The 17,755-nt window shown below is 41.6% G+C and overlaps 2 protein-coding genes across 7 annotated transcripts in view; one reads left to right on the top strand and one right to left on the bottom strand.

The window, feature by feature from the left end:
- Nucleotides 1-1,686: 1,686 nt before the first annotated feature.
- Nucleotides 1,687-17,755, bottom strand: part of FBXL21 (F-box and leucine rich repeat protein 21) — a 33,022-nt gene continuing 16,953 nt past the window's right edge. For 3 of the 6 annotated variants that reach the window (XM_085014631.1, XM_085014635.1, XM_085014634.1), the window contains 3 exons: nt 8,499-8,577; nt 2,738-2,832; nt 1,687-2,015 (listed from right to left, as the gene is read on the bottom strand). In XM_085014631.1, the coding sequence (XP_084870757.1) occupies nt 1,927-2,015; nt 2,738-2,832; nt 8,499-8,577 (263 nt within the window). In that variant the 3' untranslated portion in view covers nt 1,687-1,926. Of the gene's footprint in view, nt 2,016-2,737; nt 2,833-2,950; nt 3,088-8,498; nt 8,578-17,755 lie in introns of those variants that run through there. The other 3 variants (XR_014838818.1, XM_085014632.1, XR_014838820.1) reach the window with 3 other exon arrangements.
- On the top strand, nt 5,545-15,989 carry LECT2 (leukocyte cell derived chemotaxin 2). The gene is made up of 4 exons (XM_003123966.5): nt 5,545-5,822; nt 7,601-7,697; nt 10,161-10,306; nt 15,550-15,989. The coding sequence occupies exons 1-4, from the start codon at nt 5,762-5,764 to the stop codon at nt 15,714-15,716; spliced, it is 471 nt and encodes a 156-aa protein (XP_003124014.1). The 5' UTR covers nt 5,545-5,761; the 3' UTR covers nt 15,717-15,989.

Genomic DNA, 17,755 nt, shown 5'->3' with positions numbered 1-17,755 from the left:
CTGACAATTAACTACCCCAGAGCAAAGGTCTCAATCGGCTCATGGACCTCCGAGTCCTCTTGAAAGAGACATCTCAGGTACACGTATGAGATTCAGGCCACCAGAGTCTGCCCATAAACAAGATCATCTTACAATGAAAGCTCTCAAGGCTTCAGTTACCGACTCCAGCTACAGGTCACTGGAAACAGACGGAGGCTTATACACAATTCCACTTCCCAGTAGATGCGAACAGAGAGAGAGATGTCCATCAGTGGGAAGAGATCGTTCTGATTCCTTCTGCTCTCTAGTTCAGCCCCTCAGCGGGTAAGCCCACGCCATCTGTGAGATGCTTAGGCCAGGGTCAAAGGCTCTGCCCAGGGCCCTAGGACAGAGAGGTAACTGACCCACACAGGCATCACTGTGGTGACACTGGCCTCAATAGCTACTGCCCTGGCTGAAAGAAACAGACAAAACAAACATGGGTTCCTATTTCAACTGGAAAATACTGCCCATGGCTGACTTTTAGGAAGAGCTGCCCTAGGGAGTGTTAATGGTTAGAAGCAACTGATGGCCTTGAGTCTCTGGAATTCCCTAGGCCTTCCCATTCTAACATATGCTAAGTTCTGGGAGCTTGTGGATCTCTATTAAGGCAGACTGGAGAGGGGCTGTCTCTACACTGGGGCAGGTACATTTTGGTGCAAATCAATTCCATGAACAATTACTGAGGATGTGTGTTGAAGTTTATCAGTGGACGCTTTCTCTTTGTCCCAGTACTGAGCCTTCTTTTTTTTTATACTATGTCCCTTGCACTGACAACATTCATTTATACTTGGTGTACATACATGGTAATGATAGTTTAACCAATTGAACTGGCCGGGAAAAGTTGAGAGTAGTTAGCGGCACACAGTCAATGGCCCCCAATACTGCACTCCAGACAGTATGTACATAGCAGGGTGGGTGGGCAGGGCTCCCGCGGCCTTTTCTTCTTCTAGATAATCCATTCAACTTTTTTACGTCTCTAAAACTTTTCTCCCACAAATGTTGTATTTTTTCATCTGGGGGAGAAGCGGACTCTGTGCTAAGAGGTCAGCTTCAGATTGATACCTTTGCCACCTCTATCACGTAGTTTCTTTCCAGTCTTTTCTGATTTAATATGAATCATTCAACACGGCTACGGTCTAAATGTTTGTGTCTCCCCAAAGTTCATAAGCTGAAATCCCCGTGCCAGTGTGAGGGTATTAAAAGGTAGGACCTTTAGGAAGCGCTGAGGTCATGAGGGTGGAGCCCTCGTGCATGGCATCAGTGCCCTTTTCAAAGACACGCTGAGGGCTCACTGCCCTCTTCTGTCACGTGAGGACAGAATGAGAAGTCAGCAGCCTGCGACCAGATCAGGACCCTCGCCAGGACCCACCACGCTGGCACCATGATCTTGGACTTCTGGACTCAGAACTGTACGAAATCAATGTCTGTTGTTTGAGCCGCCCCGTCTTTGGGCACCTGCAGAGCAGCCCGAAGAGACCAAGATGAACACACAGTGTTAACACATCGGAATCCATTTGTTCATAAATGCCTGCCATTTGGCCAGTCTCTTCACTTTGACGTTTCAGTCTGAGTTCACCACCTACTACCTTCTTGTCAGAAGCAGAAGACAGAGTTACAGAGAAGCAGACACAAGACAAGAGGAAACAACTGAGCCTTGCAATTGGGTGAGTTCTTATAGTCTTTTATCTCAAGCTTTTCCAACAAGAGTCAAGAATGACATGCTGAAAGTTCATCTCAATATAGGAAAAATACTTTTACCGCCACTGTCCTCAAACTTGAATTATAGCTAGTTCTGAATTTCTCCTCATCCTGGGCCTCTTACCTTTGGTGAAAGTGCTAAGAAAAATAAAATGGCCAAGGCAGGAGGCACAGGTGGGAGTGGGGAGGTGGGAAAGAAATGCAAGATCAACTCACAGAGCTGATAGCTGCCTCTACCTTGCCCATCGTCCACCTTGCTTGCAGTCCAACAAGTATTTGTACTTCCGCATGTATTTCTTTATGAAAGAGAAAAAAACACATGTGGAGGAAGAAAGCTGTCTTCAACAGGTAAGTGTTTGTCATCAAAATATCTCCAACATACAGCAACCATTTGAGCATTCCTACAAACACTGATTATACCCAAAGAACAGAGACCGTGCCCTCTGCCCTGGGCATCCCACACTTCAGAACGGACACTTGCCAGCCTCGTTCCGAACAAAAGTTCAGTTAGCTACTTACATTTGCTTCAACTCCCTTCTTAGTTCCTTAAAAACAACCGAGTTTAATTGCTGGGTTCAAAACACTGAGAGCCTGTGATTTTCTGTTGTAAATTACCGAATATGGTCCAAGAAACTTAATATGCCAGTGCCCACTGTGATGTTTTTAAACCTGTCAGGAATCATCTGGACACATGTAACTCAATACGTTCTTCACTCCAGGTACAAAATATTTGATATACCTTAGATCGGAGTTTCTTAACCTTGGCACGACTGACATCTGGGGCCAGACAATTCTTTGTTGAAGGATCTGTTCTGAGTCTGGCAGGATATTTGGCAGCCCCCTGGCCTCTATTCACCATCCACACCAGTAGCTGTGACAACCAAAAATGTCTCCCGACATTGTCAAATATTCCTGGGGGGACAAAATCTTCCTGGTTGAGAACCACGGCTCTGGAGAAATGTCAGCTGCCTCAGAGAGAACCCCTGCGGACGATTTTACACAGCACGGCAGAACTTACTTAACTTCCTCACGGATTTCAATTCCAGATCTGCCACTTCCTCCCTGGGTGATCTTGAGTGCCCTTCCGTCATCAAGCTGTGCCTTTGTTTTCTCCTGTAGAAAATGGGGTGGGAGGTGATACAGGAGGAGTAAAAAAAATAATCCATACGAAGCACACAGGACAGCACTTAGCAAACAGCATGCGCTCAGGAAGCGTGGGCTGCCATTATTACCACTGTTAATATTTTCATCGAACTTCAGCTCTTGAGGCCCCCAGTATGCAATCCGTGAACTGGGGCGCTTAGGATATTCAGCTGGAAAGTGACGATTCTGAGGAAGGAACAGTTGCTCTTCTGAACAAGCAATATGCTGCAGAGGGTAAAATATGGATTTTGGTGTCAGCAAACTGGGGGGCAATTCTCATTTCTTTGCGATTTCCACATCCCAAACTTTCTATTTTCAGGAACATTATCTGCAAAACGGGGCTGGTAGTAACGCATCAAAGGTGTATTAAAAATAACAACATAACCTCTATTTTTTCACTTCTGAAAATTGCTGCAACGTGTAGTGATGGCCATGAAAACACTGTTCCCGGGGCCCCGTCTACGGAGGATAACTGACCAAGGTCTCCAGCTTCTGTGCCTTGAAGTCCATCACCTCACCTGCAACTGAGACCACGCCTTGTACTGGCTGCTCCCCACCAATGACTGTGCTGGACGGAGGCTATTGAGGTAGCCCCCTTCCTGGAGACACAGCCCTCCTCTGTGTCTGCTCTGGTGAGAATAATAGAATAACTGAGCAGAGTGCCCGACACATAAGCTGCCCTGCACAGTGCCTGGCATTACAGCTAAAAACGCCAGCCCAATTCTGCAGGCTAATTCTCCCAGCTTTCATTCTTAGAGACCCCATGAAGGAAAAAGCCTCTTTGAATTGGATAGTATCACCTTATGGTTGGTGGCATTGTTGTCATACGCAGTCCCACCAATCTAAGCTTTTATGTGTTTTATAGGAATATGTGTTGGATTTTGCATTTTGATGGATGAAAATGTATACATGTTTAAACCAAACAGAACCCAAACCAGAGACAAAAAACAATTCGGGGGAGTTCCCATCGTGGCTCAGTGGTTAGCGAATCCGACTAGGAACCATGAGGTTTCGGGTTTGATCCCTGGCCTTGCTCAGTGGGTTAAGGATCCAGTGTTTCCGTGGGCTGTGGTGTAGGTCGCAGACGCGGTTTGGATCCTGCATGGCTGTGGCTCTGGCGAAGACCGGTGGCTACAGCTCCAATTAGACCCCTAGCCTGGGAACCTCCATGTGTCACAGGAGTGGCCCAAGAAATGGCAAAAGACAAAAAACAAAACAAAACAAAAACAAAAACAATTCAGATTTGCTGCACTCATTTTTTTCTTCTCGTGGGCTGACTCAATTTTTTGGATATATTCAGTGCATAGGCCTTCCACACTTTACACATTAGATGCCTCCTGGAGAGACCGTGTGTGAAGTAAAAAGTGGAATACACCCTAACTGGTGTTGTTTAGTTACTGCTCTGTAACCTACCACCCCAGAACTCAGTGGCTTCAAATGACAACCAGTTATTCTTGCTCATACACGTACGAGGCATGCTAGGCTGGCCTCAGGCGGGGGGTGACTTGGCTAGGGCGACTCTGCTCCATGCCACCCACATTCTCTTCCTGGTGCCAGCAGGTTGGTCCAGGAACGCTCTCCTTACAGTGACGGCGAATGGAAAGTCACAGACCCTGTATGGCTCATGCTCTACTGACGCACTGTCACTTCTGGCTCATTTTATTGGTCAGAGCAAGTCATGCTGATGAACCCCAAGTCATGAAAACCCCTCTGCCCGCAATGGGACACTGCAGGGAGGGTGACAAACCAGGGCCACCAACTGTCTCCTACTGACAAATGACTAAAGCGGGGATGAACTAATATTTACCATAAAAGGAGGAGATTCTAACATATGTTTGGAATATGCACAAAAGTCTAAAGAATAACATAACAAACTTTTACGTATCTACATTTAATAATTAGTAAATTCATTTTTAAATTATTTGCCTCTGATCTTTTTCTGTTTTATAAATAAAGTATTTTAGGGTTTAAGCACGTTGCATATGCTTTCCCAATTCTACTTCTCTCCCTCCGCAGAGATGGCTATTATCCTAAAATCAGTCTGTGCATATTGTATTTTTACTCCATATGCAGCTATTGGCAAAGATTTTTGTTTTCAAGTATTAATAAGTGGTTTAACACCGTGCACATCATGTGAAAAGTACCTTTTTTATTCAACAGTGTTAAACAGTCGATCTAGCTGTTAAGACACACAGAATGCCTCCACTTTAACTGATAAAATATATTCTGTTATGATTATACTCCATTGTATGACTATATCATAATTCCTCTTTTCCTCTACCTACGGGCACTCGGGATGTTCTTATTTTAAATTATTACAAACAAGCGAGTATTTAAAATCACATATTTAAAGGAAAGAAATATAATTTTATCAAAATAGTAAAATTATTTGCAAACATTACCCAGATAAAAAATAACTGATAATCAAAAAACAAAACACCCAAGTGATATACTAACAAATACATTAGAGGGGGCCACAGATTTTTAATGGTCTTTTCTGAAATATGTCCTACCCCGGAAATGAAAGATCTACTTGCAGACAGTCCTAAATATTCCATTTTTCACGTCAATATTCTCCCACCGGCCACAGCCCAGAGACAGTCACTCTTGGCCGAGCCTTATCACTTTCTGTTAATATTTAGTTAGCATCATTGATAAAGTTAACCTTTTCCCAACAAAAGCCTTTACACAGGTCCTACCTGTGAACCAAACAGCTACCCATGGCCTGTTAGAATCTGACTGCCTCCATTCTCTTATTTTTTGCATGTCTCACACCAAATTAAAGAAATGAGAGATTCAGAATTCTAAGGCTAACTAGCTCGAAAACACCCGTCTGAACTTGGATATTCTTCAAGGAGAGGGCAGGGGCAGTCCTGACTACCCGAGGAACACGTATCCAATGGGAGGCCAAAGCCCCATGTTTTTCACTGGAGTCCTTTTGGCTGTTTTGATTTCGCCTGGTAAGTCAAAATTACAATTTTAGAATCCTGGCTAATTTTTTTTGGGGGGGGGATTTTGACTAATTTTAAAACTGATTTTAAGGATGGATTTTCAAGCATCAGTAATCAAAATCACAACAGAAACTTGTATATTTGCTTGTTGAAATGGAATAGGAAGAACACACAGGGGAGGGGGTGATTCTCCATCATTTCCGGCGGGAAGCTCTGCTTCTTTACTAACGGAAACATAACCATGGAAGAGGAGGACTTTAAGAAAAACCTTTCAGTCTGAGTCCAGGACTTCAAGGGAACCAAAGTTAAATATAAAAACATTGTGTAAGAATCTGATTTAGAAATTTTCTGACACGGAGACTGGTGTGGATTGGGACCAGCGGAACCCTCCCTTAACTGTCACAGCAGGAGAGAAAATAAATACATTAATAAACGGTCTAATACATGCCTTAATTCCTAAGGGTAAATATTAGTTGCCAAAATTATTTGAAGCTTGGCACCGAGGTATAAGTTTTTCTTTTCTTTTCTTTTTAGGGCCTCACCTGCAGCATATGGAAGTTCCCAGGCCAGGGGTCAGATTGGAGCTTCAGCTACTGACCCATGCCACAGCCACAGCCACGGCCACGTGGAATCCAAGCCTCATCTGTGACCTACACAAGAGCTCACGGCAACGCCAGATCCATAACCCACTGAGCAAGGCCAGGGATCAAACCCGAGTCCTGATGGATACTAGTCGGGTTCATTACCACTGAGCCACAGCGGGAACTCCAAGGTATAAGATTTTTGAAACCCATCTTTTGGAGGTATCTTAAAGAATATGCTTAATGACCACATTCTGCAGCTTCTCTTCATAGTACACATATTCATGAAGGGCAAAGAATCTTTAAAATAAACTCAACCACCAAATTAGCAGATGCCTGCTTTTGCTCTGTTTTTGTTTGTTTGTTTTGAAGTCAAAGGATGAGTCTGTTGATGCATCTCTCTGTAAATGTTAACAATTGGAAGTATGGAAAATTTAATTCAATTGAATATTTATCAAATGCTTACTATACTAAAGAGAAGTTGTACTTCTCGGAAACAAAGTCTGAACAAAACGCACTAAGAGAGCCATCCTCTCCTCCGTGCTTCACTGCATCATTATTTTTCTTATAATTATTTTATCCCCTCCCCTACCTTCTCACTCCACGCTAGGCTAAATTAGTTTGACATGCTCTTATTTCTAAGACTTTCCTCTTCCACAATTGCAAATATGAAAGAGGTTTATTGAGTGTTAAATAAACTTTGCTGGTTCAGAGTTTGCATCTCCCTTAATTCAAACATTTTCTTAGATTTGATTATCAAGACTAACAACAAAGGACGTTTCAAAGTTCTTCAGAATTTCCAGAATTACTTTTCATTTCTAGAATTACTTCTTTGAGCCATGCTGCTTGCTGATTTTGTTTAACCTAAGCACAGCGATCCCGTGCCAAGCCATGAGCACAGAAAGTCTGAGACACACCATCTACATCATTTATTAGGGGATAATCTGAAACAAACTATAATAATAGAGGTTAATGCTTATCAATAAACATACTTACCAATACTCTATATGCCATAAAAGAGATTTCTGTGGCCAGGAGAAAAGCCAGTTTTATATGTGACTCAGAGTTCAAGGAAGACTACTTCGGAAACCACAGAAAATTAGGGGGAAAGTATAGTGCAAACAGAACTTGTCGATTCACCAAGAGACATAATGAGATTGCAATTATGTGCTCCGGAAATCTACTTCTCATGTTTCTTCTCTTTAGCACTGGCTGGACCGTGGGCCATTATATGTGCTGGCAAGTCTTCCAATGAGATCAGGACGTGTGACAGCCATGGCTGTGGCCAGTACACTGCTCAGAGGTAACGGGGTGTCACCAAGAACCATGAACTCTTTTGGCTCTTAACCTCTTTGCTTAGTGTCTTTGCCTTATGTTTCTGCAAATGCTCACAGTAATATCCCTCCTGATGGCAGGAAAACTCAGAGACGAGTCCAGTTAGTTACGCAACTGTCTGGAGCAACCTCCAAGAACGGTCCTTCAACCACGGGCTCTGAACTGAGCACAGAGCTTGAACAGGACCAGAGAGAGGGGAGCAACCAGTGTTCTCCCTCTCAACCTTTACACAGGGTCACGCATCTCACCTGGTTTTTCCAAGGTGAAAACCAACATTCCGGTAATTTTATAGTATGCCGTTTTATAGGTGAGGAACTTCAACTGGGGCACCAAGGGGCTCTAAGGGATCTGCCAAACACAGTTGGACATGGTGAGGGCTAGACTAGGATTCAGGCTTTTGGATTCTCTTCCCATCAAACCATGGTGTTACCAAGCCAGGCTCTGGGACCTGAGCACCAGAGGCTGGCCCTAAGCAGGTGATTTCTGCCAGACTATGAGGGACACACTTGAGAATTTTTTCACCCATGCACAGCGGCACCTTGGAAGTGCCACTCTCTGGTGAAACAGCCATGTGTCCAATTCCACCACTGATCTCCATTCTGATCCGAGGAGAACTCTCATCACACAGATACCACTTCCAAAGCAACCTCCAACACCTGCCACAGGGCGAAGAGATGGGACGTAGGGAGAATGGCCTCTGAACTGCCAATGTTAAGACCCGCTAGCTCACACCCTCAAGTTTATGCACTTGACTTACATAATAACTTACCAGTTCCTCACTTGGAATCTGCTCAGTGTTGCTTTATACACAGTCCTAACAATCCTGGGGCCTCTGATCTTCGGGTAGCCTATGAGAAGGGAGAAGAGGCTGGTGAGAGCGGGCATAGGATCAACAGTGAGGATCCTTGAAGGCGACCTCAAGAAATCCCATGATCTGGGATCATTCTCTGTGTGTGCTCCTTACACTTCAATAAATGGAGAGGCATCACTCATGGGCCCAGCGTGTTTCCTCTGTGCCACTCTGCTAAAACAAGAAGCACCACTCGTTGCATTAAGGTGCCACACACAGTAAAGGATGTTCATAACCTCTTTGGGATCACGGAGAGGAAAAGACGACCAAAGGAATATAGGATTCTTTTTTAATAGGTTCCCATAAAAAGACAGCTCTTTTCTAAGGGGTCTTGAAGGGGTCAGGATTCCTGTATCTCTAAAACTTAATTACATGGATTGCCTCATTTCCCCAAAATGTCACATAAAACTAATGACCAGTATTTATTTTTTAGAATTTTTAATTGTAGTTGATTTACAAAGTGTTCATTTCTGCTGTACAGCAAAGTGACTGTTATCTGTGTGTGTGTAGAGATATTATTTTTATATTCTTTGCCAATATGGTTTCTCATATGATACTGAATGTAGTTCCCTGTGCTACAAGTAGGATCTCATTGCTTATCCGCCTCATATATAACAGCTTACATCTGCTAACCCACACCTCCCACTCCACCCCCCCCCCCCAACTCCCCCACCTTGGCAACCACAAGTCCACTCTCTATGCCTGTGAGTCTGTTTCTGTTCTACAGATAGGTTCATTTGAGCCATATTTTACATTCCACATATAAGTGATATCATATGGTATTTGTCTTTCTCTTTCTTACTTCACTTAGTATGAGACTCTCTAGCTGCATTCATGTTGTTGCAAATGGCATTATTACATTCTTCTTTATGGCTGAGAATTACACTGAGTATATATACCCCATCTTCCGTATCCAGTCATCTGTCAATGGACATTTAGGTTATTTCCATGTCTTGGCTCTTGTGAAGAGCCTTGCAGTGAACATAGGGGTGCATATTTTTTATAATTACAGTTTTGTCTGGATATATGCCCAGGAGTAGGACTGCGGAATCATATGGTCATTCTGTGTTTATTGTGTAAGAAACTTCATGCTCTTTTCCATGGTGGCTGTACCAATTTACATTCTGACCAAGAGTGCGGGAGGGTTCCCTTTTATCCACACCCTTTCCAGCATTTATTTGTAGACTTTGATGATGGCCATTCTGCCTGGTGTGAGGTGGAACCTCACTGTAGTTCCGATGTGCCTTTCTCTAATAACTAGTGATGCTGAGCATCTTTTCATGTGCCTCCCAACCATCTGTCTGTCTTCTTTGGAGAAATGACTAATAATATTTTTAAAGGCTCCGTGTTTACCAAATACTATTAGGTGCTTTATTTCATCTTTACCACATGGTTTTTACTCCTTGCAGGGAGAAGTTAAAATCGGCTAAATAGAGGGAGGAAGCCTGGGACATCCCAACATATTCCGGCAGCTTCAAGTTTTCATACCCTAGTGTGGGCACCGTTGGCTAAGACGCTGTTCCTGGGCAATAAAATTTCCAGGGCAGTTTCTCAGTCTGTTCATTCCTATTCACATCCTAGAAATCAGAGGCTTCACCAGGGTGTGGATGTCTTGTGCTCAGATGGATCTACCGTGTATGCACCTTTCACTGGAATGATTGTGGGCCAGGAGAAACCTTTTAAAAACAGAAATGCCATCAATAACGGTGTCCGGATCTCTGGAAGAGGTAAGTCGTGGGGTATAAAATCTGGGACATTGCTGCAAATGTTGATGCTTATTTATTTAATGCATAGTCTATACATAGACATTTCATTCTTCCTTCGAGACGACAAAACTTAGAACATAAAGGACAGGGATACCAAACTAAAGAGTCAATGTATTTCCAAAGATCTTTCACCACTTGCCCTGAAGTCATCTTTTTCATGGGTACATTCCGTCTCCGCAGGTGATGGAAGGGCTTTTAACAATCTGTATGCAAAATCACTTTCATCAATATTAACTACAGGGAACAGACACTTTCATGTACCAAAATTCCACAATTTGAAGTGGTTGCATTTCTGCAAGAGTTGATGTGAACTATTTTCTTTCTTTCTTCTTTTTTTTTTTTTTTTTTTTGTCTTTTTTCTTTTTAGGGCCACACCCATGGCATATGGAGGTTGCCAGGCTAGGGGTTGAATTGGAGCTGCAGCTGCAGGTCTACACCACAGCCACAGCAACACAGGATCCAAGCCGTATCTGCGACCTACACCACAGCTCACAACAACGCCGGATCCTTAGCCCACTGAGTGAGGCCAGGGCTCGAACCTTCAACCTCACGGTTCCTTGTCAGATTTGTTTCTGCTGCGCCACAATGGGAACTCCTGATACGAACTATTTTCAAATGCTCTACGTCCCAAGTAAAGCTGGGTCCCACAGTACTCAAGGTACTGGGTTTGCTGTCTGGTGTTTTAATTCTATTGCAGTAGAACATACACAGAGCAAAGGCGCAAAGCAAAAGAGAACAGCTCTATGAATTGTCACAGCGTCAGCACACCACGCTATAATTTTCTGGCTACTGCAGATGAGAAAGAGATCAGCAGCAGCAACCCAGAGACCTCTTGTGCTACCTTGTAGCCATTATTCCCAGCAAGGGAGGGAGATCACTATCCCACCACATTTTAGTTTTGCCTGTTTTTGAAAATATGAAACAGAATTAAACAGCATGCAGTCTTTGGGTGGCTTCTTTAACTTCATATCAGGTTTGCAAGATTCATCTGTGGTTCTGCATGCAGTTTTAGTTCCTTCCTCTTTATTGATGTACAGTATCCCATTGCATGCATGTCTTTTCAGTGACCATAAGAATGCTACTATGAACTTTCTTGCACGTGTTTTTTTCACAAACATAAACATGCCTTCTTGTTGGCAGTGGGTCTGCAGGACACTCCTTGCCCCAGGCTGTGAGAAACACTTTGTGAGGGAGCCCACAGCCTGAGGAGCTAGCTGGTGACTATCCTCTTGAGGCCTGAAATGACAAGAGAATCCGCTCCCGCTGCATGGACCACTCAATAGCCAAGGCCAAGGTTGGCATGGTTACCTAACAGGGAGCAAAGCTAAAGCAGTAATCAGATTCACTGGTGGCACAGGGACCTGTGGCACTGTCTAGCTCGTCATGGTGACCCAGAACTGCGTAGCTGGGCAGCCTACCAAAGCCTTCTTCAATTTGTGTAAATAGTAACATGCTAGGTCTGCCACATAGATGCAACTAGACTCTCATCCTGAGTGAAGGAAGTCAGAAAAAGAAAGACAAATACCAGATGATATCACTTATGGGATACCTGGAATCTAATATATGGCACAAACGAATCTTTCCACAGAAAAGAAAATCATGGACTTGGAGAATAGACTTGTGGTTGCCAAGGGGGAGGCAGAGGGAGTGGGATGCACTGGGAATTTGGGGTTAATAGATGCAAATTATTGCCTTTGGAATGGATTAGCAATGAGATCCTGCTATGTAGCACTGGGAACTATGTCTAGTCACTAATGACGGAGCATGATAATATGAGAAAAAAAGCATGTATACATGTATGTGTAGCTGGGTCACCATGCTGTACAGTATGGAAAAAAATGTATTGGGGAAATAACAATTGATTACAATAAAAAAAAAACTATTTTTTTTAAAAAAGAAATATGCTAGGTCTGATAAACCAAATTCTAACTTCACTCATCACAATACTGAGTCTCCAAACCCATCAACTAATTCCCAGACTTCAGCCAGATCACAGTCCCAGGGCCCCTTGAATGAGAGGGAGGCTGAGCCCTTTTGATGAAGGGCTCTGTGACAGAGCCAAAAATTTATATTGTAAACCTGACCTCTAGCCAGCCCCTAAGAGACCTGCAGCCACTTAGCAGGATGGCTGTAGACTGAAAGAATAAGTAGGCTTTGCAGAGACTGGACACTCTCTCAAAACTGACATTAATTCCCAAAGACCCCAAAGGCCACTGTGGTCCACCAGGCTAAAGGCTTCCAGGGTTAGGTGATCAATTCAGTTTTTGTTTTTTTTTTTGATTTTTTTTGTTTTTTTTTTTTTAACTAAGGTCCAACTTACCGTGGACCTAGTGCCTTCACACATCCACCCTGTGGTAAATCCCCCCATTCTAGAAGGCATAACTGGAATGAGTATACGGAGCAATTGGCAGAATGCTGGAGGAGTGGAATCGCTGGGTTACTTGGTACGTGGGTTTCTTCAGCTTCAGCAGATACTGCCACACAGTTTCCCAAAGTAGCGGTACCAACTGACACTCCCACCGGGCATCAGGAAAGTTCCAGTTGCTCCATACACAATACCTGGTGTTACGTATCTACCTTTTTCATTTTGGCCATTCTAATGAGTATGTAGTGCTATCTCATTTAATTTTAATATGCATTTTCTGATGGGTGATACTGACTCCTTTTCATATTTACTGATAATGTAGATATTGTCTTTTGTGAAGGCCTATGTATGTATTTTGCCAGGGCTTTTTTGCTTGTCTTTTTCTTACTGTGATGTGGGAGCTTTTTGTATATCTGGGATACAGGTCCTCTGTCAGATATATGTATTGTAATATCTTCCCCCAATTTATGGGTTGCCTTTTCACTTTCTTTTTTTTTTTTTTCCTATATATTTTTTTCCCTCAGGATTGCTTTGGCAATTCTGGGTCTCTTATGGTTCCATATGAACTTTTGGATTGTTTGTTCTAGTTCTGTGAAAACTGTCATGGGTAATTTGAAAGGGACTGCATTGAATCTGCAGATTGCTTTGGGTAGTATGGCCATTTTATATTAATTCTTCCAATCCAGGAGCATGGAATATTTTTCCATTTCTTTGAATCCTCTCAATTTCCTTGATAAATGTTTTATATTCTCAGTATATACGTCTTTCACCTCTTTGGTCAGGTTTACTCCAGGTATTTAATTTTTTGGGTGCGATTTTAAAAGGTATTGTATTTTTGTATTCCTCTTCTAACATTTCATTGTTAGTACACAGAAATGCGACGGATTTCTGAATGTTAATCTTATACTTTTCACTTTAACATCTTTTAATAAACAAAATTTTTAATACAGTCTAATTTAGGAATATTTTCCTTTGCTGTTAACGCATTTATTTTTTACCTGTTTAAGAAACAATATCCTATCCTGAAGTCATAAAGATATTTTCCTTACATTTTTGTCTATAAGCTTTATTGTTTTATCTTTCATATTTAGATCTGTAATCCATCTGGAATTGTTTTGTGTGTGAGGAATGAGACAAGGATCAAATTTTCTCCCATACTGCTACCTACCTGACTTAATAGTATTCACTTCCAAGACCACTTTTTCCTTACTGCATTGCAGTATCCCTTGTCATAATCAGGGTATGAATATATGTGGGTCTATTTACAGCCTTTGTACTGTGTTTCATTGGCCAGTTTGTCAATCTTCTACAAATACTGCACCATCTTAATTACCAAAGCATTAAAATACAACTTGTATAAATCTTCCAACTTTGCTCTTGTTTCATACTGCCTTTGCAATTCCTGGGTCATCTGCATTTTCAAATAAATTACTGGAATCAGTTCATCAATCTCCATCAAAAATCCTGCTGGGACTTCGACTGGGTTTGCACTAATTACACAGACCAAATTGAGAAGAACTGCTATTTTAAAAGTAATGCACCCTCCAATCAATAACGTGTTATATCTTCCATTTATTTAGGTCTTCTTGCATTGTTGTATTAGTATCGATGTAGAGGTTTTACGCATACTCTGCTTAATATATGTACATAAGACGCATCTTATGATCTTGCTTAGATTTTCTGTAGCGGTACTGTCCAAAAGAAGTATAATGAAAGCAAAACATGTAATCTTAAGCTTTTTAGTAATCACATTAGATGAAAAGAATCAGTGAAATTTTAATAACATATTTTAACCTAATATCTCCAGATTATTTCACTTTAAAATGCAACGAATGTAAAAAACACTAATATTTTATTCTGAGGGTTATTGTCTTCAAAGTCCAGTGTGTATCCTGCACTTTCAAGCACATCTAATGTGGATTAGCTACCTTTCAGGGGCTGACTGGCCATAAGTGGCTAGTGGCTACTGCGTAGGACAGGACAATTCACATTTTCTGTCCACTCGACTGGCTTCCACTGCTAGTGTGTTGACATCTGTCACTGGTGGGTTTCTATCTATTTCTCCTTGGATCTCCGGGAGTCTCTCCTTTGTAGAGATGGTTTCTTTGCTCTTCAGGACCTAAGTAGTTTGAACTGTTATTTCTTCACTGGAGTCAGCAACATAAATTATCCTCCTTTGTATTGTTTCAATGCTTTCCAGCGTCAGTTCCACTCTCTGGTTCTAAGATCACAATCTTTGCTTTCCTTTTTCCTTCCATTTTCATGACAAATCTTTGTCCAGCCTAGAATTTTTAGCCTTTTTCCATGAATTTTTTTATTGTATACAGCATAGAACTGGTTTTTGCTTTCCAAGCCAATGGGAAAATCGTTTTAATAGATGAGTTAACATTTATAAATATTATCTCATATATGTTGTCCTGACAGTGTCATTATTTTATGTTACAATTATATTAACCATTTCTCTACCTGATTTATCTTTGCTTTTAATTTTTTTTCTTTTGGGATTTAGAAAGATTAGTATTCTTGTGCCAGTTATTTCCATTTCTCTTTGTCGTTAAAGTCTAACAGAATTTGTCTTGGAGTTAACATTGTTCTGGGTCAATTTTTTCAGCTACCTGGTGTTTTTCTGCTATTCTTCAGCACCTTTTTACATTTTTTGAGGCTATGCTTCCTTAGGCATCTTGAAATTTTAGTCTTCATTTATGACATGATTTTTTCATTTTCTCTTATTCCCTCATTGAGTTCAATCAACTCTTCTTTTTGTCCTTTTTTTTTTTTAAGTTTCTGATTCAAGGCTACTAAAACCCACATATTAATAATTTTGCTTCTTTTCTTTCAGGTTTCTGTATTAAAATGTTCTACATTAAGCCAGTTAAATACAAAGGTTCTATCAAGAAGGGAGAAAAACTGGGAACTCTCCTGCCCTTGCAGAAAGTGTATCCTGGCATACAATCTCATGTACATATTGAAAACTGTGACTTGACTGATCCTACTGTGTACCTATAAATGGAAGACAACCAGATCTTCTAAAGAGAGAGCCACAGTCTCAAAATCTGGGTACAAATCCTGCTGTTCAAGAAATCTGTGTTCAAAAAGAAACAGGATAAATGCAAGAAAGAAAACCACATTTTGATTTCAACTTATTCCCACGCTGATGTTTTGAATGTCAATTTGGTTTCTCAGGACTGATCTTTCTGTAACCTATGGGTTCTGGGGTGTGTCTTGTCTTAGGATTTCTCAGCCCTGAATACAAAGAATAAACAAACATAGGAATTCAAACTGCTCTAGATGGCATTTTTGACCCTTCTAAAACTAGCTTTCTGCTTGAAAAACAAAAAGCCTGAAGTGGTTTTATGGTATAAGAATAGAGTACAATACTAGACACATAGACAAACTTGATGAATTTTAACTGAATAAACGGGAGGCTTCTTGTGAGTTAAGGTAATAAAGAATTTCAGAAATGCCCTAAGTTTGTCCAAGTAGTTGGAGAGCGATGGCTTCCCTTGGGTGAAACATAATCTGCTGGTCTTTCTATCCACAGAGTCCCACATTCTACGTGATTGGCAAATCTTCCAGGTAAGGAATGACAGCAATCCAGGTAATATGGGATAGTCCAGATTTCAATAAGATTGCATCACAGCAAGTACTAGAAAGAGGTCCAGCCTAACCTGAAGTATCTCATGGAACCAAGTCAGTCGGCCTCATCTAGCCATATGCCTATCACAGCTACTTATTTTAACACATTATTGCATGTCCATATTATTATTTCCTGGTCATGCTGACAACAGGTACTAAGAGGAATTAAGACCATACAAATGTTCAAAGGGCTAGAAAGATCATGGCTCTGTCACTTTTAGGCAGTCAGTGAGAAATGAGTAAACTGACTTCATCCTTCTGGAAACTTCCGGAATTTTTGTTTAAATCCTTTGGAATACAGAAAACTCCAATAAAATGATTCCATTCCTAGTACAGATATGCCTCAAGAAATGCAATGAGTTGAACTTTATTACTGGGCTGTATTTGTACACCAGGATATATGTATAAGAATGGTGACAACATCACTCTTTGTCACAGCAAACCTGGAACAACTCCAGCTGCCCATCAACAGGAAGACACACATAGGGAGTTCCCATCGCGGTGCAGCAGAAACGAATCCGACCAGGAACCATGAGGTTGCAGGTTCGATCCCTGGCCTTGCTCAGTGGGTTAAGAATCCGGCGTTGCCATGAGCTGTGGTGTAGTTGCAAATGCAGCTCGGATCCCACGTTGCTGTGGCTCTGTGGAGGCCGGCGGCTACAGCTCCGATTCGACCCCTGGCCTGGGAACCACTATATGCCGCAGGTGGGGCCCTAAAAGGACAAAAGACAAAACAAAACAAAGCAAACAGTAAGACGCACACATTGCGGTTCAGTCACAGAATAGACTAGTACACAGCAGTCATAATAAATGAACCTCAGCTAAACATAAAAACATGGATGAATCACAGCAATATAATTTGAGTTTTCAAAAAAGCCCAAAAGATCACATATAGCAAGATACTCTTTTTATAAAGTCAAAACAATCAAAGCCAAAACGTAATTTTTAGGACCATGTACATATGTGATGAAAATATGTAAGAAGGAAATCAAACAACGAACACTAGTTATCTCAGGAATGGATAGGGAAGAATCCTAAGAAAAATTTAAGTTACCATCGGTGCTGTAGTCTTATGGCTGGGAGGTGATTTCATGAGTATTTATGATTAAGAATAAGACATTATAGAGGCAACAGGACCCACAGGTGTGTGTTCAGGAAGAAGACAGGTTACGTGATGATGCTCAGACAGGTTGGAGTCTATAAAACACAATTAGTACTTTCGCGTCTCCAGTTAGATACTGTTCTCTACCACGTCATAACATCTAACGCAAGGCTAGCAAATTCAATTTAATTTTAGAATTTAATTCTGGTTAAAAAGAACAAAACTATCTTCGGTACCATCTGGTTTGATCATCTACCTTATTCAACTCCTTCGTGCCAAGTAACCTGAAGTTGTTTCCAAAAATTAC

Source organism: Sus scrofa, chromosome 2 (genome assembly GCF_054392235.1).
Source record: "Sus scrofa isolate SSC_HxYL_T2T_F1_AM1 chromosome 2, Sscrofa_HxYL_maternal_Yorkshire_Landrace_v2.0, whole genome shotgun sequence".
Classification (NCBI taxonomy): domain Eukaryota; kingdom Metazoa; phylum Chordata; class Mammalia; order Artiodactyla; family Suidae; genus Sus; species Sus scrofa.
The sequence above is the reverse complement of the archived record's forward strand: the minus strand, read 5'-3'. Positions and strand labels throughout refer to the sequence as shown.